Here is a 21,164-nt window from a genome sequence, read left to right as displayed (position 1 = left end):
TCAATATAGACATTTTTCAAAAATTATTTTCACTTTTTTTTAACCAACCACCAAAAACGACCACTACTCTGTCATCTCATATTAGTTGTCCATATTACTAAAAATTGTCATTTCAAATCATTTGTTTTTGCAACCACCATCCCCATTAAATAAATACTCCGTCCACCTCATATTAGTTGTCCACATTACGAAAAATAGTTATTTTAAATTATTTGCTTTTAATTTACAAAATTAAAAGAGAACTAATTTTTTTTTCTTTCATATTTTGCCCTTAAAATTAGTACTACTATTCGAAAATACTCATGTATAAAATATTGTTCTTTGTTTCCTTTTTAGCCTGCAGGTGGCAGCTTAGAAGCTTAAAATCAACTATCGCCATTTTTTGCTGAAAGACAAACGTCCGCCAGTGGCTCAGGTGGGAAGTTTTTATCTGAAATTGCAGGTTAATTTGTTCAAAGTTCTCAACAAACTAGCAATTCTTTAGTTTCTCTTTGTTGTCCCTTAACCCTTCACTTCTCACTCCCAGAAGTGATCTCTATATTAGTCTGTACATACCCAATTGACCTTAACTGTTAGCTATTGTAATTTTGATATGAAATTTCTGATCTGTGCTCAGATAGTATAGGGCGCTTTTAGTAAGCTTTATCTCCGAAATTTTCATCTGTAAAAATGTCTACTCCCAGTTTTCCATTCAGAAATATAATGTATATTTAAGTACTAACTATAAATTAAACTTCCTATGATTATTTCTTTGGTAGCATTAGTGTGCTTGACGTTTTCATTGCGGTGTATTTTTAGCTTATAGTCATAGTTAATTTTGAGCTGAGGGTATATCGGAAATAACAGCTCTACCTCTGAAGCAAACGTCAGGTTTACGTACATACTAACCTCCCCAGCCCTCCACTTTGTGGAACTACACTGGGTATTTTGTTGTAGTCAAAGGTAATTTTGAGAAGACAGTTGTTTTTTTCTGTTATGATCTGAAGTTCATTTTTCAAAGTTGAACCTTTTTTTTCTGCCCAAGGATGTTGATATTCTCTTTTTAGTTCTTGACTAGGAATATGGTTTTGTAGCGCTGTTCAATTCTTGTCTATTTAGATCAATAGTTCAAATTCTCTGTAGTTTCTTTATCAGCCCGATGATAAAATAGGCTATTTATTTCCTTTATTGAGAAGACTCAACTTAAAGGTTATCAAGTACTTTTTATACTGAGACAGATCCTAAGAACTATTTTTATCTTTTGGGTAGGCCTGGAGGTACATTAGATTTCGAATAAATTAGTGCTCACAATAGAACCAGTAGTATGTGGTTGCCTAAAGATACATGTAACTATGGGTAAGACAAATGCTTGTATCTACAGCAGTAAATACTCTGATGCTTCTTGCATATAGAAACAGGATGAGAAAGAACTTAAATAAACATTATTGCCTTGTTTGGTTGCCTATTTTCTTTTTCACCCTCATTACTGACTCATAGGAGTTTGGAGTTGAAATATGTCGAATTGTTATTGTAAGCTACTATACTGTCAATGAGATAAACATTCACGTAAAGCTTAAACTCCCCACCTTCCCACCCTCGACTGTGCCCACAAAGGAATGTACACAGGGAAAAAAACGAAGAACCAAAAGCAAGGCATTTTATACTTGGATGATAGATGCGCATATATCCCAGTGCGGAAGAAGATGAGCATGCAAAGGAGTAAACTTAGAGATGAAAGTACTTGAGTAATAGTGAGTTGGAGTCCTATATAGTGAACTTGCCATGGAAAGACACAGTTCATTTTCAAAGTTTAACTAATAATATTAGGGCCAAAAAGAAAATAAAAACAATGCTCTAATGGACGTGATATTAAGAAGATCATGCCGGCAGATGAGTTTTACATTTATGTATGTCAGCAACACGGACAACTCAATGATAGTATGCTGTGGCCTATCTCATTTTCATGTTGGTCGATTGAGTGGTTCTATCTCTAGTTCTCAATAGTCTCTAGTTATGCAGCTGTTTCTTCTAACTGTGAAAGTAAAGAAGAAGTCACATTGATCTTTTCCCTTAGACATTTATTTTTCTTGAGTGAAAATTATCGCTTATAAGTTGAAAAATTAGCCTACATAATAGCAATATTAATCGTTAATCAATTCTTTTCCTGCTAGATGAACTTTTTTTCTTCAGGTGTTTGCCTGTGTACCGAAAGGTAGAAACAAAGGAACTATTCCTACAGATAAACTAAGAAGTAAATATAATGCTGAAATGGATAAATGGCAGCTATATACTCTTCTTTTTTACAACCTTATGGCTTTCTCATACTTCAGGCCAATATTGAAGTTGAAAGCTAGACCAGCGTAAGCAGAGTTTCTGATATTGTAAAATACAACTCAAAGTCTTGTATAGGAGAACTCCCACAGAAAAACACACTTATTTCCTGGATTGAAAGATACATCACAATATTATATACTAACTATATTCCAAATAGCACTAAGCCTGTCATTAGATCCACAGTTGGGGGAGAAATACATCTGGAGTTTTTTCCTTATTGACATCATTATCTATAATTGATGTTTTTGCTCTATGTTTCACTTTTTTCTTCTTCTCCCACCTTCCACTCTAGGGGTTGTTTTGACCACCTTTGACCTATCCTCTTCTTAATATATTACAGAGCTTGACGTCGATGCTTCTGCAACACTCCAAATGGATGGTCTTTCACTCAATGCTGCCATCTTTGATGATGAAACTGAGGAATTCGATATTGATGGAGAGTGTGCGATGACGGAGTACGCTGGTCAGTCTGGTGTTCTTGAAGGCGAAAATCCTGTTCCTCCGACTGTTGGAATGGAGTTCGAGACATATGAGGATGTGTACTACTTTTACAACTGTTATGCTAAAGCGCATGGATTCGGGGTCAGAGTGAGTAATACATGGTATAGGAAGAGTAGGGAAAGGTATAGAGGAAAACTAAGCTGCAGCAGTGCAGGATTTAAAAAGAAAAGTGAAGCAAATCGGCCCAGACCTGAGACAAGAACTGGCTGTCCAGCTATGATCAAGTTCAGATTGATGGAGAACAAAAGATGGAGAATAATTGAAGTTGAACTTGAACACAACCACCTCATTCATCCGTTAACTGAAAAGTTCTATAAATCTCACAGAAACAACAGTTCTGGGAGTAAAAGGCCCTTGCAGATGACTGGTAATCAAGAAAATTAGAAAAATTAGGTTATTCAGAACTGTCATTATTGATCCAGATGATGATGGAAAATTAAACATTGATGAAGGTGAATTCAGGAACACGATTGACCAGTCCAACAACCATTTGATTCTTAAATCTGGAGATGCTCAAGCAATTCTCAGTTTCTTCACTGATCTACAGTTGGTAAACCCTGATTTCTTTTATGTAATGGACCTAAATGAGAAAGGATGTCTGCGGAATGTGTTCTGGGCAGAAGCAAAATGTAAGGCCACATATGGTTATTTTGGTGACGTGATTAGAATTGACACTGCTTGTTTGATCTCAAAATATGAGGTTCCACTTGTGGTATTTGCTGGAGTTAACCACCATGGACAATCTGTGCCACTAGGCTGTGGTTTGGTTGCAGGAGAGACTGTAGAGTCATTTATATGGTTGTTGAGGGCATGGCTGACATACATGGTTGGCCGCCCTCCACAGACCATCATTATTGACCAATCTAGAGTTATGCAAACTGCTATCGCTGATGTTCTCCCGCGGGCATCTCATTGCATTTCTTTGTCGCATATCATGAAGAAAGTGCCGGAGGAATTGGGTGGGTTGCATGCATATGAAGTCATCAAGAAAGTATTTACTAAAGCTATTTACCAATCATCAAGAATAGATGATTTTGAAACAGCTTGGGAGGACATGATGCTATGCCATGGAATTAGGGACCATAAATGGCTCCAGACACTCCACGAAAATCGTAAACACTGGGTCCCTGTCTATTTAAAGGATTCATTTCTAGCGGGGATGTTTGGTGTGATACTCCGGGAGAGAGAGCTTTCTTCTCCTTTTGATGAGTATTTGTCTAATCATACTCCCCTGAAAGAGTTCCTTGATGGCTATAACCAATGTCTGAAGGAAATCTACCAAAGAGAAGCACTGGCTGATTCAGAATCGAGGAATCCAAGTTGTATGTTGAAATCAAGATTTTATTTTGAAATGCAGCTATCTAAAATCTACACCAATCACATATTTGCTAAATTTCAAATCGAAATAGAGGGAATGTTCTCATGTTTAAGCACAAGACAAGTAGGTATTGATGGGTCTATCATAACATACATTGTTAAGGAACGTGAAGTTGAGAATATGAATGAAGCAAAAGATTATGAGGTTACGTTTAATACAGATGTTGCTGATGTTCTTTGTGGATGTGGTTTATTCAACCTGGAGGGCTTCCTGTGCAGGCACACATTATGTGTTCTAAGTCAGAATGGTTTCAAGGAGATCCCACCTCAGTACATTCTCTCACGCTGGAGAAAGGATGTTCACCGTAGCTATGTTCTTGACTACAGCTGCAATTTTATTGACACCAAGAATCCAGTTCACAGGTATGATAATTTGTACAAGTGTACTGTGAAGTTGGTGGAGGAGGGGAGAAAATCATATGATCGGTACAAGTTCACCTTAGAAGCGTTGGGGGAGATATTGAACAGAGTTAGTTTGCAAGATCATAACACTCTTTAGCTTCTTCAACAGCTTCTTAGGATCTTTTTTTTTCCTTAATTATAGATTAAGCTCTTAACTACGAGTAACGTTCAGATTTAAAACTTCATCTTTTACATGAGCCCGATATGAAATATCTCTCATGGAAAAGGTAGATACAACTAAATTTATACTTGTTTATGTTTAACAAATGGAAGAGTTAAAATGCTTAGCTTTTGTAGTGGCCAATTAGTCCCACATCGGAGAAGCTAAGAAGAAGACAACAAAGAACTGGTATAAAAACGAAGGCCCGGGAATGGGATAAGGCATACCTTTCTCGGCCTTTTGGCTAAGATCAAGTGTAGTATCTGTTCTTATCAGTTTAATATCTGATATGTGGGCCATTGGTCCACACGATATTAACTCAATTTTTCAAGGGGGAGAGTCCATCAAGGTAGCTTGCTACCTGGGCTCTCAAGCGTCGCCCATGCGTTGCACTACTGCACGGGCCTGGCGCACCCCACCAAAACTAGATCAATTTTTTTGGAGGCTCACAATAGGGAATAAAGAAGCCCATCATTACTTGGCCCATTTATAATTGCAGTCTAATTGCTATTTTAAATGTAACGTTGTTCCATCATTTTACGTTGCGAGTCTGGTCTCTTCTTTTCAGGAGAAAGGTAAAAATCTGAGTGCAATGCAAATGTCGGCAAGGTTTCACGACTCCTTAGCACGGGATGGTTCACACCAAGAAAGCAGTCCGAAATTTAGTTGAACATTACAGTCATAGTAATGTATCTTATATTATGCGTAAAATATGAACTGATTGATTTTGCACAGGAAAAAGGTGACGCATCTGAATTGAAAAACAGCTTTGATACACAACTCCTTTTTAGGCCATACTATCAATGCCCCATGATACTTTGTTAGAATATCAACGCCAGTGGGCTCAACTCAACATAACCTATAATTCAGAGACCAACAGATATGATACAAATTAACTTGAACATCCTATACCACCACTCGCATAACGCCAACCAGCTTAATCTCTTTCTAGGTTCAATCTCCTTATTTGAACAGATTTCAATATCAGAAGACATCTGGATGAAAGTGTCCAGGGATAGAGTTGCATTGCTGAGCCTGCTGCAAATGCATTTTCAAAGAATAATTGTTGACCTGCAAAGATGACCATGAAGTCAGTAAAGTTAAAGACTGGAGTAACTTATATCTCGCTCACTTAGAACCTGAAGAAGTCTCCTTATGATGGGGAGAATAGTTGAGTTCATGTGAGCAACAATAATGCTAATGCAAATAGTTGAGTTTGTTGTGTCACGATTTTTTTATTGGAAACTACATGGCTACTAGTTTGAATTGATGTAAACATGTTTCACCAAACAATACTAGAGTGCATTACCCAAAGTTTATCTCAATACCTTTTATCCATTGTCTTTTAGCAAATGAGTAACTGAGTAATAACTATTATATTAACTAAAATCTCAAAGCAATACCCTGAGTGATAAAAGTAGTATTTTTCAACCCAAAAAAAAGAAGAAAATCTCCAGTGCTTTCTAAAGAGGAAGTCCGCACTCAGATTCAGTAGTTCAAAGGTTAAGCATTTTTTCGAAATTAGATTTTGCAAATGTTGAAGTGTCTCCATGCAAGGATGAAATGGCATTCAGTAGAGAAGTTTAGCATTTAAACATTAGTTGCAAGAATGTTGAACACTCTCTCTTCTATGGTTGTTTCATGTTGCTAATAGCAGTACTAAATTTTTTGTTAAGAGCATTGTGATTTAGCTTCCATCTTTCTTCTTAGCCCATGTGAAGTTTATGCTAGCGTTTCCTCAAGGTGCTACATACCTTCTGTAGGAGTCTTTACCTTTCAAAAGTTACATCTCCCATCTCTTAATAAAGTATTTCTTTATCTTTCTAAATCTTTAATTTTGCCACGATATCCTTTAAAAGCTTGTCCTCAGATGTAAGACTTCTGAATAAAACTTGCATTAATGGCACTAATATCAGTAAACAAAAATAATTCTGATCTCTTGTTATTGTTGTAATTAAAAACACATCTCCATTTATAGTGCATTGAAGCAATAAAAATAATATATGAAGCTGCAGTTTTTACCTCGAGAGTTCTCAATTGCTCTTGATATTGAGCAATCAACTGCTTCAGCTGCTGCACTTCCTGGGTCCTATCATCATTGTGCTCCTTTTGTCGTTCATGTTGGATGGCCACTAAACGTTTCAGAATGATATTGTCTCGAAGAATCAGTTCTATTTGCTCCTTCAGCATCATATTTTCCTGGAAAATAAACGGTGGATATTGAAAAATGACAGGCAATGGTCAATAAACTAGTATGTCAAAAAGGTAAATTTTGCAAACATGACTAAAATTGCTGTTCTCTTACTAGTGGAGCACTACAGTAGCCAGAAATCTGCTCATAAAATGCATTGAAGAGCCAACAATATAGGCATCGCCAAAATAGTTTTCTAGCTCAACTCCTCTGAGTAAAATAGTAAATACACCAGAAAAGTATGTTTGATAAATATCATCCACAACTCCTTAGCAGGGAACTTGTTGTCTGGTAAATCTATAGACTACAATATACTTAAATGTACAATACCAACCTTCTGAAAATTTTGAGCTGCTTCTGCACTTGCACTAGCACTAATGGATTTCTCTAAGCTCTCCAACACTATTGTTGCACGAGCCCTGGCATCATCTGTGCTTGTAGCACTCATCATTTCCCTCACAAACAACTCCACCCATTCTGTGCCATCAGCTGGAGGATTATTTATGACAAAAGCAGTGTTCACTATACCTGCAAATTCTGCATGCAAATAAGATTCCTTCCTCCACAATTGATGAAAATCTAGACTTGGTTAACAAGATGTGAATAAGCTGCTAAGTGGGCATTTCAAAAATCATGGTAAGTAAAAAATAACAATCTAGTACATATTCTAATTTATAACTCCAAATTGTGTTTTTAGTTAATCTATTTACAATTCTGTTCATATCAACAGGGTCCTATACCCTAAAATCATGTTGGAGAAGTAGCAATAAAAAAAATTGATGAGGAGAAGTAGCAAAAATTAAAACGAGTAGCAATTATGAGGAGCAGATAGGACCAGAAATTTCCAGAAAAAAATGTCCATATCAACGACCAGTAAACACCATAAAAACCACTGTCATATCAGTGAGAACTAAACCCTATTTAGGAGTACTTAGGTTGATCAACCAGTATCCTTTTTTTCTGATGGAAGGGATATGGTTGACCTTTTCCTGGAGCAATTTTGCAATACCATGCCATTAGCGAGACAGTCAATAACATACATATTTGTAGATATGTATCCACTCCAACTTCAGAGACTTAGGAATCATTTTGACATGAACGGAGTAATAAAAATGAGAAAAAACTAGCATCTCCTTAATCAGCACTCAAATATCGAACATAACATTTATACATACCACCGTCCATCTCTCCATCAGCTTCTGAGGCAGAAACTGACTTTCCATGTGCATGACTAAGATGAAGTTCATGCAGTCTCTTAATAGCAACATCCAAATCATTGCCACATTCCTCCAAGGCTTTCTCAAGAAACTGAACAGTATATAACAAAACACTTGGTACCCAGAAACTCGTTAAACAAAAGCAACAACAGAGTTCTTAACGGAAATACAGAATACATAAACAATCAAATCTTTGCACCTTTTAAGTAATAATTGATTGCATTTTTTGATATTCTTATCGTAGAAAAGACCACGAAGAAATTTAATTGAAATAATTGAGCGTTGCTTGATATTATAGGAAAAGATTATCAAAATTGCAATCAAATCATGTGAAAGAACTAACTAATACTCTCCAGTTCATTTTACACCACAACATTTGTATTAGCAAAAAGTTTAAGAAGCTACTTTCTTTTAAATATGTAGCATAGACCGTGGAGGGAACATACTAGAATGAATGTTTAAAAGTTAGTTTGACAAAGACGCACCACCACGAGTTTAAAAGTTGAATAGCCTTCAATATATTTGAATTGCTAAAAGTTGTGAAAGTAGTTAAGAAATGAAATGTTCCATGATGAAAATAATGTCTTGTATATTGATGAAGCTAAAAGAGCTTAAAGACATTCTTTAGGCTTAACCAACTCCCATCCCATCCAGCCGGTTAATCCTTTAGTATGGCAGATAATAAACACATACAAAGTCATATACATTCGTCCAAACCTATTCGGAGCCCCTTTACTATTGCAGACAAATACTTACAAAGTCATCTACATTCATCCCACTCTACTCGTAGCATTTCATTCCGATACAAGAGAGTAATTTACTTACAATAACTAAATGACGTTAAAACAAAGCATTAACACACTGTATATAATTTCTCCAATTAACGAACATTTACAGCAACAAAATTCTAGTGCCAGATAAAGTAAGAGGATCATACCTGACAATCTACATCGGGAAACAAAGCTCTCAGATGATCAATGGAAACTGCCGCTGGCGGCGGCGGCGAGAATCTTCTCGGAGAGGTGGAGGAACACCGGAGCTTCTTTGAAACAGGCGTCGATGGTGAAGTCGGCGACGGCGATTGTAAATCATCGAAGAATGATCTCTTGCCGTAAACCATCGCAGACATTGTATAATGTCCAAATCAAATTGAACTTTTACAGCAACACCTTCTTCAATTTCTCAATCAAATAAATTCATCTGATTCTGTGATCGGGATATAGGATTTAGGGTTTTTGAAAGATACTAAGCGTAGAGATAAGGGGATAGGCTATTGAGATTCGAAGTTTTTCTTGTTCGCTACTTTGCTTTGTAGTATATTCCTTCTTTTTGGGGCCTTTCTTTTAGAGAGAGTAGCATAAACTTGAGACTTTGGTGTGATGTTGATAGGGAATGGAAGGCGGGTAAGAGGATAACAAACACGCGCCTAATGTCGCGCTTTTGAATATCTTTCCGATATATTCATCGTGGGTTGTTACAGATAAGGATATGAGGGGGGTCTGTTTTTTTTGTTTTTAAGTTTTTTCTATAATAAACATGAAAAGATGTAAAGTCATCACCAAAAATGCTCTGAATTTTAGAAAGGCAAAAGGGTTTGATCGATCCTTATACTTGTATGCGTTTGTATTATGGACCCTTCTACTTAACTTGTTATCAACTGGACCCTTAAACTCAATAATATTCAATATATTAAATTCCTCTGACCATTGATCATACTTATGTGGCATTAAGATGGCTGAGTTGGCTAGAGAGCGTGAATACACGTGTGTTAATGCAAGTGTACACCATATTTAAAATTATAAAATATTAAAATTATAAAAGAATAAATAATTAATATAAAAATTAAAAAACCTTCTTCTTCACCCCACCCACCTACTTTTTCAGGTATCCCCATCCTTGCTCAACCTTTTTTTTTTTCATTTTCTTCTGACAATCCATACGCCGGAGGCGGCAAGGAGTCCCATGGCATGCTGGTTCGACAAAAGCGGACAAGGAGTCTCCTTCTGGTTTGAGGGAGGCGGTGATGATAGGCAGTCCTTGGTGTTTTGTGGGGGATCACTGGTGGTGCAGAGAAAGAAAGACAGTGAAGGGGAGAACGAGGCGGGTGAGCGGCGAGGAGCTAGTCATGCCGGGTGAAGAGGTTTGGCCACCGGAGTTGTGGTGCGGCAGCTTAGATTTATGGAGGTTGGAGAAGAATGAAAGGAAAATGTAGAAAGTGATCGATGGAGATAGAGACGTGTGAGGGAGAAAGTATTTGTGGTCTCGCCGGCAAGAGGAGTGGTGGCTGTGGCAACTTTCTCCGGCGGATTTTGGCCATTTCATGGCTGGATCGGGTAGAAGATGAGTGGAGACCCAAAATTTACTTTAAAGAAAAAATTAATAATTTTTAAAAATAGTTAATACATATAATTATAACGTGGTATTAATTTAAGTGACATGAATTTGACATGTCATCTATTCAAGGAAGAGAGAGCAATAGACATGGTAAGAAGGGTTTAACAATCATTTTTTGATTGAGTTTAGAGGTTTAGTTGGTAAAGGGTTAAGTAAAAGAATCCATAATACAAACACATACAAGTACAAGGGTCCACCAGACCCTTTTGCCTTTTAAAAAGGACACTTTAATTTTGCAACTGTCTTATTACTCCACTAAATAATTTTGAACAGATATTATTATATTATTTTCAATCAGCCCCATATTTTAAGAAATAATTGTGTTCATACACCAATCATTACATGACACCAAGGGCATAGCTATCCCATAGTGAGGGTGTCCAATTCATCGGAAAATAATACCCTATATAAGTAAAATGATATACGAATTGATTAAATAACATATTTTGGACATCCTTGACAAAAAAAAGTGTTGTAGCCTAGTGATTTTAGATGTCTTGAAAGATCCCTAAGTGCTCATGTGTTTGAATCTCACTAGCAACAACTTTTTTCCCTTTTTTTTGAACACCCTTCGTGAAATTCTTGGCTTCGCCACTGCATGACACATGCTAATTTAATTAAAAATGTAATTTTTTTCATTTTAAGTTTTTTCTTTATTTTTCTCTCTCTTATATTTTGATTTATTTTAATTTTGATTTCACCTTAAATTTCACTTCATCTTCCACCCCACTTTCAAGTGATCCATCCCTCCATTTTCTTTTTTTTTTGTTCACCTCCCACCCTCACCCCACCCCCCACGTCAAGTTGAACCTCTTTCTCATTTTTTTTCTTTTCTTTTTCTTCTTCTTCTTCTTCTTCTCCAGTCAAATTCTTTATTTCAATGATTTTTTTATAAAAAAAAAATTCATACTATTTTCTAGACTTTATTGAATTATTGATAACAAAACTAGTTATTTTTCTAAGAAAATTTAAAATTTTGAAGGTATCATCAATTACTCCTTTTCATATAACTTCAAAATTAGAAATGACAACTTTAAAAGAATCAATGAATTCCCTGAAAATTGAAAGAATTTAATTAAAAACGGATAAAAAAAACTATATGATACTTCCTAATCATCTTGAAATCTAATAGATTTATCTATTAACTCATTTGTTTGACTCGGAGTGGCATGTCATTTGATATATCACACTAAATTGGGTCTCTAGAATAAGATGATATTTTAAGCTTAGGTATGTGACTCATCAATTATATCCCAATTGACGGACTAACCTAATGAAATTGAACTTCAATTAAATCTATATTTATTACACTTAATTAATCAAATAATATCAAATCACAATATTTATTTAGATTGATATAATTTAAATTCAATAAAATTTAGTTATCTAGAGAGGCAAACAAAATTTTCAAAATCGTTTGCTCTAGTAGTAATTTTCTTCAAAATGTTCTCTCAAGTCACATCCGAACACTGAACAAATTGCCAAATGCCCGTTTCCTCTACTAACTTTTCCAGTAACCATAGATCTACCTTTTCTTTTTGTCACCTTCCACGCTTGAATTGTCAGTGTTAAATCAAATCACTATTGTTTATTATAGTTAATAAATATTAAGGCAATAACATATATTAATTAATCATAACTAATACTCCCTCCGTTCAATTTTATGTGAGGTAGTTTGATTCGACACGAAGTTTAAAAAAGAAACGAAGACTTTTAAAACTTGTGGTCCAAAATGAATGATAGAAATTTGTATGGTTATAAATTATTTCATTAAGAATAAAATAGACACTTTATAGTTAAATTGTTATTTAATATAGAAATGTGTCATTCTTTTTTGAACTTACTAAAAAGAAAAATAAGTCACATAAATTAGGATAGAGGAAGTAATAAAAGTAACATTAATTAATTTGATATGAACTCTAGTGGTGAATAATTAAAACACTAATTATTTTTATCGATAATATACGCCCGCGCGGTTTCATAAAAGCGAATTAACTGACCGCGCGTGTTGAAATAAATTCGTCCTTCTACTTAAAAAACGTGACCCTTGCTAACGGTCATCTCTTTAAAAAACCGAAAGCCTCTCAGTTTCTGTTTTCACTCACTTGTTTCCCCTGTTTAAGCCAAAATAAAAACTGCAAGGATTTTCGAAGCGAGCTGATAATGGTGAAGATCATAGCGTGCTTTCAGTTGCAAAATCGGAGTTCTAGGGTTTGGACTCCATTTCCGCTAAGCAAAAAACTAGTTCGGAGTTTTGGTTACCGTAAACTCCCTGAACAGCTACTCAATATCTCCGTCCTCAAATTGGATGGCTCTTCATTTGGTAAAATTAGATAAATGCTGGAGTAGTATTTTATTTTGTTGCATTTTGTTTTGGAATAATTATGGCTAATGCTGGTTGTTTGGCTGGAATTTTGAATAGTTATCCATGTAGCGAGGAATGCTACAGTAGCAGACCTTAAACAAGCAGTTGAGGAAGCTTTCAATTTCTCGCGGGAGGATGAAGGCAAGATTCTATGGTATGAATGAACGCTAATTGTTTCTACAATCGTTGATACCACGTGAAAAAAGAGGATTATCTCGCCCTTGTAACTGGTTTAGCCGAGGGGGTATGCTATTGTAGTAGACTTTGCCAATTGTTAATCTATTGATTTTAAGACTTAGATCCGGCCCTTGTCGAGAAGGAATCAATCACCATACTGGAGACGTGCCTTTGTTGCACTGTGTTAACAGATAAAAATGAATAATAACTCCGTCGATGTGCTGTGATAATATGATTATGAGAATGGGTTCAAAGTCTACAATTTGTTGCTGCAATAGTTAAGAAAATTCCAGAATTGGTTATTTAATAGAAGATTTCATCACTTTAGCTTGCTTGCTGATAATTGGTATTTGAAGTTTTCGATGACAATGATTGCAATCATGTTAATGCAGAATGGCTGAAAATAAAAGGAATAAACTGAAATTTGAAGAATTGTTGATCTTCTGTCTTGCTGCGAATAAGGTAGATCTTAAAGTTGTATTGCCTATTGATGCAGGTCACTAGTATGGAGTCACTTCTGTTTGTGCTATGGAAGTCAAAAACTTGTGAATGACAAAACTTTTATCAACTGTTTTGGTATGAAAGATGGTGATCAGGTCAGTCGTTTTTCGTGTTACTGATTGGGAATCTAAATACAGCTCGTTTCTAACTCTGAATACCTCTTTTTTCCATAATCAAATTTCACAAGGTAACACATCTATGTATAATGTATTAGTGGCTTGTGGTAGACTAACAACTCGTTTGTTGCAATTCGAATTGACTGACACGAGGAAAAGGAAATAGTATTATATTTGATGAGTTTTGTTAGATGGATAGCCATGTGGGGGCTCTTATGCAGTCAGGGCTTGAAGAACCATATACATTTTCTGGACTAAAGCAAAGAATTTGTCTATAAGGATACAATTTTTCTTGTCTTCAGCCCCATAATATTTTTGGATCTTTGAACTAGAATTGATTAATGAGTGTTGAGAAAAGAATTAAATGATATAAGTGTGCTCTCTCTAACAGCTTAAATTTTTAGATGAGATGGTCACACACTTCATCATGGTATCAACATGCAGAAGAGTCCCGAGATAGTATATTTCCAAGTGCTTTTGGCCCATGAAAAAGAACCATGCCTACACGTGAGAGGGTGTGTTGAGAATACAATTAAATGATATAAGTATATTCTCTCTAACAACTTACACTTTTAGATGAGATGGTCACACACTTCATCGATGAACAACCAACTAAGGTTCTATGCCTATCTATAGCTGGTTCTTATGACAAAACTAAGCTAGAAATTTAAATATTTTCAAGTGTTTGGTGAAAGACGATTTAACGGTACACTCATATGAGTGGAATCTCAGATAAGGTACTAACATCTAGTATTGACAGCAATGGTGGCTATTTTCCTAGTGAGGTTACATGTAGATTTGAGGCATAGGAACCTCACCCTTACTTTTCAATATAAATTTGCTTTCGATGTGCTCTGAATTGATAAATGTTGCTAGTTACGGTTTACTAGAATAAGCAATGAACACTCGATCTGTACCCAGCACTGCTCTATGTTTTGCACACAAACACACATATATTCTAGTAAACCGTAACTGTTTTGCACACAAACACACATATAGTCACACACACAAACAGTCAAATACACATACATGATTTGAATGCTTCATAATCAAGCTCTTGCTAACTATAATGCTCCTGTGAACTTCGAGAATGATTTCCCAATACACTAACTACATTTTATGCTTCTTACCTTAACTTCTTTTTGCTTGGAGTCTGCAGCTTCAATTTGCACAGCATGTCACGTTGGAGTACAGGCCAGCTAAACAAAGACTGGATAGCCAATGTGACCAGTCCAAACAATGCTCTATGTATGTCCCCCTTTTGTATCTTTGCATCTACTGGATGCTTTATCTCACTTACTTCATCAACAAAAAAAACAATGCTCTATGGAATGGTATGCCTAAAATTTGTGACCTTTCTTTTCTGTAGATGGCAAATTTAACGGACTTGAACACATAGTTGATACCCCTTCATAGTTCATATGTGTGTTATTTTGATGCTCCAATTCCCCCCTACTCCAGCACAATCAGACATTTTGATATAAATATTAGTCAAGACTTGAAACCTGGTTGCTTTCCCTTTTTTCTTTTGCTGGATGCTAGTGAACCATCTTCTGCTCTAGAAGGGGTAACATGAGATTCACTGAATTTTGGGAAGACTAATCCATGAAAAGAGGCTGATATTTTGTCTTCGCTACTAAACTAAAGTGAGAGATGAGTAACCAGCAAATAACTGATGTTTCAATTGCTGAGAGTACACATTGGGCTATTACTTGTATCACTGCATATCTGTATGTTTACACTTGCTTATCTGTTACATAGCAGAAATTTAGTATGTACTCACTACATGTTTGTATGCACACACTTTTCATCTGTCATAGAACAGAACTTAAGTGGCACCCTAACCATTTTTTTTCCAGTTCAAATGCTCATGAAGGGAATGTTGAAGTTAATAGCAACATTGACCACCAAGAGAAGAGCAAAAAAAATGGTGATTTTCAAGACGAGGATGCAATTCCTAAACCAGAATTCAAGCGGTCACATTTTTTAAGAAGATGGTTATCTCAATCAACATCTTGGATACCAAAAAAGAAAGCCTTAGCCTAACCTACATGTTCCCTTCACTTTGCTACCGGGTGCGTCTGTCTAACTTTGAATCACTAACTAGGGGACTGAGAAACTGGTCAGTTAAAGTTAAATGGTGTCTAACTGATTGTACTGTCTGTATATGCTGTCGAATGTGAGGATCTTTTAGTTATATTTTTATTTGTTTATTGAACACAGGTTGTCAATCTGAAGTTGTTACTGCTAATTCAATTATTATTAAGGCTTTAGATGCTTACCCAAGTTACTCCATAATCTCTTCATTTTGCAGATGATAGCAGCTAACTTCTTGTTCATACAGAAATATAGATCATAATTCCATACTTCCTTTTTCTGTTTCTTTTACCTTCTAGGCAAAGTGCTAGGGGTGGAACTAAATTATACTCCTTCCCTTTTCGGATTCCGAGATTCAAATAGGTCTATCTTTGATCGTAAGTTTTTCATAGATCTCTTAAATATTTTGAATTATCAATTATTGTGATTTATTGTACTTTTTACGTAATTTACAAATATATAAATTTCATTTCAAAGAAATTGAAGATTTCATGCACAAATTTCTGATCGAATTTAAATAATTTAACGCTCAAAAAATAAAAAATATCACGTAAATTGAAACACAAACGATATTTGATAATTGCCATTCATGATGTAAGTTTCAGATACAATTACTCGGACTAACAAGTCTTCTTCATAATAAAATGAAAGACGCTCTAGATTCTAGAAACTGTTTTGGTACGTAGGACTGGATGAACAAAAATATCCATGATATTATTTTATTCAAGTTTTTATGTGACACCAAAACAAAGTTAGATATTCATTAAAAATTCAAAATATAAAAAAAGGCAAACATATAAAAGAGTTGAAAGATAAACTAGAAGAAAATTGAATGGTATGAATCTCCAGACCCTTATCACCATCATGATACAAATAATACTTCAAATTAAATACTCCCTCCATCCACAATTGTTTGTGAGGGTAAGGTCATACACATCTCTCAAGAAAAATTTAATACAAGATGTAATTTGACTAATATAATCCTACTATACCAAGAATACCAAAAGTCTACCTAACTTTTCAATTGAACTACACTATCATTAAAGGCAGAATTGTAAAAAATTGACTAATTATTTCTTGATTGTTTAAATTGACAATTAATCTTGGATATCTATTTTTAGTATATCTGCCAAACAATTGTGGACGGAGGGAGTATGAGATAAAGTTCTACGTACCAAACGACGCTATGAAATAGCAACTTCTCTTTAAGATGGATAGGATCGGTGTATTGCTCAAGAAGCAAGCACCACGTAGCAAACAAAATAACAAATGGCACTCTTCTCTTTTCCATCCCCTAATGCTGACACGTATTAAGCCACATATGAACCTATATTAGTGCACTTTCAGTTTATCAACTTCCCTTTTGTTTTCACCCAAATCTGAAAAATCACAAACACAAAAAAAAAATATACTCATACAAACAAAATGCAGGCAACAGGGGAGATACAAGCGGCGGGAAGCCCCCGTAGATCTCAGAAGCATCAGATGCTTAAAGACAAGCAGGTGAAGGATCTAATTGTTGATAAAAGGAGACTTGTGGAGGTTCCATATACAGCCACGCTGGCAGACACCATAAATACTCTGATGGCTAACAAGGTGGTGGCGGTTCCGGTGGCTGCACCGCCTGGGCACTGGATTGGTGCCGGCGGTTCTATGATTTTAGAAGCTGATAAACAGACGGGTGCTGTACGGAAACATTATATAGGGATGGTAACTATGCTTGATATTCTCGCATATATTGCTGGAAATGGTTGTGGTGATGATGATGATGCTCATCTTACGAAAAAGATGATGGTACCTATTTCTTCGATTATTGGGCATTGTCTTGAAAGTCTTAGTTTGTGGACCCTCAGCCCTAACACGAGGTATGTAGCGAGGAATTGAGATCTCTTACAAAAATACAAACTGATGTTTTCCTCATGGGTAAAAATGAAGAAGAGATCACAAAACTAAAAAAATTAAGAAATTATACGTGACCTACAAAATCAATCCTCTAGAATGTAGTGGATGTTGTTGGCAATTACTTTTAATCTATCAGATTGGAATGAGTAGTGGCGGAGTAAGGATTTTTATTTTTAAAAAAATATATGATTACTTCAATAAATCACTGAAGTTTTGAGTACGTCCTTGCTGCTATTTTGGATGATATTCAAGGTTGTCACTATTATCTAATTTCACAAATGTATCTTACGAATTGCTGGTTTATATGTGAAGCATTGTGGATTGTATGGAAGTTTTCAGCAAAGGCATACATCGAGCCATGGTACCAGTGAATGGACGATCAGAAAATGTAGTTGGTGTTGAGCTTACTGAGTCTGCATCATGTTACCGAATGCTAACACAAATGGATCTGCTTAGGTTTTTGAATGACCAGCAGGAGCTTAAAGCTATCATGTCGCACAAGGTCTCGGATAAACAACTGCAAGCAATCACAGACACTGTTTTCGGTGTGACTAATAAGGCTAAAGTTATCGATGTGATCAAATGCATGAGAACAGCTTCGCTAAATGCAGTACCAATTGTGGAGTCATCTAATGAAATAACAGAAGATCATACTCAGCTTGTAAATGTAAGTGTTTGAATTTAATTTATATACGCTAACAATAACAATATAATGATTCTTGTTTTCCATGAAATTTGCAGGGGAAAAAGAGGAAGATTGTAGGAACATTTTCAGCAACGGACTTGAGAGGATGTCCTGTATCGAAAATGCAGCCTCTACTGAATCTAGAGGTCCTTGATTTCTTGAAAATGCTGTCTAATACCGGGATGAGATCTTCATGGAGGGAACAAGTGACATGCCATCCAGAATCGTCACTCGGGGAAGTGGTGGAGAAAGTTGTTTCAGACAATGTGCATCGTGTTTGGGTGGTGGATGAACAAGGCTTGCTGGAAGGACTTGTATCCCTAACTGACATGATAAGAGTCATCAGGCTCTGGTATCTTACTGAGTTTTTGCAGTAATGTGTAGTTGTTGTACACACACACTGTTTTGCACCCGTTTTGTTCTGGTTGCTGTTTTGGTGTAAATGAAATGCAATCTGTTTATCAAATGATATGATCATTTCGCTCAAAAATTTGTCTACAAGTAAAATTGAAGAAAAAAGATGGTAAGAGATAATATTGACAATACGAAAGGGAACTTGACAACGTTCTGTTACTAACTAATTTATATCGAAATCAAAAATGTCTTTGAAGCCTTTCTTCATCATATCATCTTGTTAAATTTTGACTTGTGACTTCGTCTTCTCCTAATTCGTCTAAGCTTTCATATACTCTTATGTCCAAACATAAAGATTGTAACCTATATAAATGTATTGAAGAAAACAATGTCTTATATATTCATAAACGTTGCTCAATAATCAATATGCTCAAAAATGTGCCAAAGGATCAAAATCCAAATAAAGTAAATAGTTTGTAAAGAGCAGCTCTCTCGTATGATATGATAAAGTATTACTCCATTATTTTTCTTAAATAATGTTTAAGTTCTTAAAGAGTAATCTAACTTATATATTCTAAGTGGTCGATGACAAATGGTATAGTTGAGCAGAAATTTGACAATTGACACGTTTGCATTGATTTATTATAGATTATTGGACTTTATTTTGGTCTATAATTCCTCATTGTCTCTGATTTATTTTAATTCATCAATCCAAGCTTTTACTTAATTAAGCTACTTATAATTATAGTAAATTGAATTAGTTTGGTATAAATAATCGGTGGGAGTAATTAAATAAGTATTTACCATAAGAATTAAACTAACAGCCAATTGAAAGAGCCCTTTTATCTATTCGTTACAAGCCCTGCTTCCTTTTATTCCTTGTAAACCAAATCTGCAAATTAGCTCCTCATTTTCCTTCCATATCAAATATTCAACACCTCTTTGTTTGTGATTTTAGCTTCAAAGTGAGATCTGAGATTTCCTCAATAAGGATCCTTTTCGGAATCTCCGTTACTGGATTTTCATTAATACTGATCACATTTCGGAGAAAGACATATGCGGTTGGATTAATACAATTATTGGTAACATTATAGTGCCATTCGTCATGTCTTCGTTCATTCCAGGAAATTTAAAAGGCAGAAATGAACGTAGAAAATCTCCATCTTCGTTATTCTTCTTCATCTAGCCTCAACACTAGATCACATTACTCCGTTAACGAACTCCAATTTGAAAACATGGAAATGAAAGATGACAATAAAATTACTGACATGAAGAAAAGACCGCCCTCAGAATTCGGTGATTCAGGGTGGTTGAGCAATACATTTTTCATGAGATTGACGGCTAGGGATGTATTCGGTGTGGTGAAGTACCATCCTATACCGTGCATCTTCGCTACCACGTTGTTCTTCTTCATGGGTGTGGAATACACTCTTCATATGGTTCCATCTTCGTCCCCGCCTTTCGATCTGGGATTCATTGCTACGCGTCCCCTGCATTGTTTGCTTGATTCGAAACCTGCTCTCAACACTGTTCTTGCTGGCCTTAATACGGTACGCATTTTAAATGAAATGGTCACACAATTGATACCAGATCTAATATGATTTATGCATTGCAACATTTTTTTCTGGTTCTGTTTTACAATTTGTCAATTCATTGATTCATCTCCGATGCATACAGGGGTTTGTTGGGATGCAAATGGTGTACATAGTATGGGCTTTCTTAATTGAAGGGCGACCAAGAGCGACTATCGCAACTCTGTTCATGTTCACATGTAGAGGTATTCTTGGATATTCTACGCAGCTGCCATTACCAGAGGTAAGCAAAAACCAATAAATGTATACAAGAATCTTATTTCCATTTTGTTCCTTAACAAGAAAAAAGAAAATCTCAGTACACGAAGCATCATGCATTGTTGAAAGTAGAAAATTTGCACAGGAACATTACTTGTTCAGGGTTCTGATTGTTTTCCGATTTGTAAATGTAGGATTTCCTGGGGTCGGGAGCTGATTTTCCAGTAGGAAACGTGTCGTTTTTCTTGTTCTATTCGGGGCATGTTGCAGCATCAGTGATTGCATCGCTGGATATGAAGCGTATGCAGAGATGGAAATTGTCTTATTTATTTGACACCTTGAACGTATTGCAGACGGTCAGATTGTTGAGTACAAGGGGCCATTACACTATTGATTTGGCTGTTGGAGTTGGTGCTGGAATTTTGTTTGATTCTCTGTCTGGAAAATATGAGGAGAACAAGAAAAAGGAATTGCTTGCAGATAGTCCTGATGGCACTACTAACGGTGCGTTTCATAACTCGAAATTGCACGAAAATGGTGAATATTTAAGTGTCTCTGCAGATTAGAACTTTTCATTTCAGCATAGTCATTGATTTCATTCTTTTCAACTGTAAAAAAAACC

The 21,164-nt window shown here is 35.7% G+C and overlaps 5 protein-coding genes across 8 annotated transcripts; 4 read left to right on the top strand and 1 right to left on the bottom strand.

Annotated features, from left to right (window-relative positions):
• Window positions 1-335: 335 nt before the first annotated feature.
• LOC102599522 (protein FAR1-RELATED SEQUENCE 6) lies at window positions 336-4,754 on the top strand. Of its 2 annotated transcripts, none has more exons than XM_006356162.2 (2): window positions 336-415; window positions 2,654-4,754. In XM_006356162.2, the coding sequence occupies exon 2, from the start codon at window positions 3,389-3,391 to the stop codon at window positions 4,688-4,690; it is 1,302 nt and encodes a 433-aa protein (XP_006356224.1). In that variant the 5' UTR covers window positions 336-415; window positions 2,654-3,388; the 3' UTR covers window positions 4,691-4,754. The 2 variants fall into 2 exon arrangements, with proteins under 2 accessions (XP_006356224.1, XP_006356223.1); XM_006356161.2 differs by having other exon boundaries at window positions 336-442.
• Window positions 4,755-4,990: 236 nt separating this feature from the next.
• On the bottom strand, window positions 4,991-9,652 carry LOC102598976 (uncharacterized). 3 transcript variants are annotated; one of them, XM_006356159.2, is made up of 5 exons: window positions 9,099-9,648; window positions 8,120-8,252; window positions 7,279-7,481; window positions 6,776-6,952; window positions 4,991-5,824 (listed from the first exon to the last, which is right to left on the bottom strand). In XM_006356159.2, exons 1-5 carry the CDS (start codon window positions 9,288-9,290, stop codon window positions 5,738-5,740), a joined length of 792 nt encoding a protein of 263 aa, XP_006356221.1. In that variant the 5' UTR covers window positions 9,291-9,648; the 3' UTR covers window positions 4,991-5,737. The 3 variants fall into 3 exon arrangements, with proteins under 3 accessions (XP_006356221.1, XP_006356222.1, XP_015168219.1); XM_006356160.2 differs by having other exon boundaries at window positions 7,279-7,472; XM_015312733.1 differs by lacking the exon at window positions 4,991-5,824 and adding an exon at window positions 5,831-6,634 and having other exon boundaries at window positions 9,099-9,652.
• A 2,965-nt stretch (window positions 9,653-12,617) lies between these two features.
• Window positions 12,618-16,143, top strand: LOC102598649 (uncharacterized). The gene is made up of 5 exons (XM_006356158.2): window positions 12,618-12,878; window positions 12,978-13,074; window positions 13,594-13,693; window positions 14,874-14,962; window positions 15,574-16,143. The coding sequence occupies exons 1-5, from the start codon at window positions 12,719-12,721 to the stop codon at window positions 15,758-15,760; spliced, it is 633 nt and encodes a 210-aa protein (XP_006356220.1). The 5' UTR covers window positions 12,618-12,718; the 3' UTR covers window positions 15,761-16,143.
• Window positions 16,144-17,058: 915 nt separating this feature from the next.
• On the top strand, window positions 17,059-18,864 carry LOC102598306 (SNF1-related protein kinase regulatory subunit gamma-like PV42a). The gene is made up of 3 exons (XM_006356157.2): window positions 17,059-17,676; window positions 18,026-18,380; window positions 18,455-18,864. Exons 1-3 carry the CDS (start codon window positions 17,237-17,239, stop codon window positions 18,773-18,775), a joined length of 1,116 nt encoding a protein of 371 aa, XP_006356219.1. The 5' UTR covers window positions 17,059-17,236; the 3' UTR covers window positions 18,776-18,864.
• Window positions 18,865-19,816: 952 nt separating this feature from the next.
• On the top strand, window positions 19,817-21,109 carry LOC102585517 (phosphatidylcholine:diacylglycerol cholinephosphotransferase 1-like). Its single transcript, XM_006356201.2, has 3 exons — window positions 19,817-20,302; window positions 20,430-20,567; window positions 20,737-21,109. Exons 1-3 carry the CDS (start codon window positions 19,895-19,897, stop codon window positions 21,106-21,108), a joined length of 918 nt encoding a protein of 305 aa, XP_006356263.2. The 5' UTR covers window positions 19,817-19,894; the 3' UTR covers window position 21,109.
• The last annotated feature ends 55 nt before the right edge of the window (window positions 21,110-21,164 follow it).

This window comes from Solanum tuberosum, unplaced genomic scaffold (assembly GCF_000226075.1).
Source record: "Solanum tuberosum cultivar DM 1-3 516 R44 unplaced genomic scaffold, SolTub_3.0 scf00215, whole genome shotgun sequence".
NCBI lineage: Eukaryota > Viridiplantae > Streptophyta > Magnoliopsida > Solanales > Solanaceae > Solanum > Solanum tuberosum.
The sequence above is the reverse complement of the archived record's forward strand: the minus strand, read 5'-3'. Positions and strand labels throughout refer to the sequence as shown.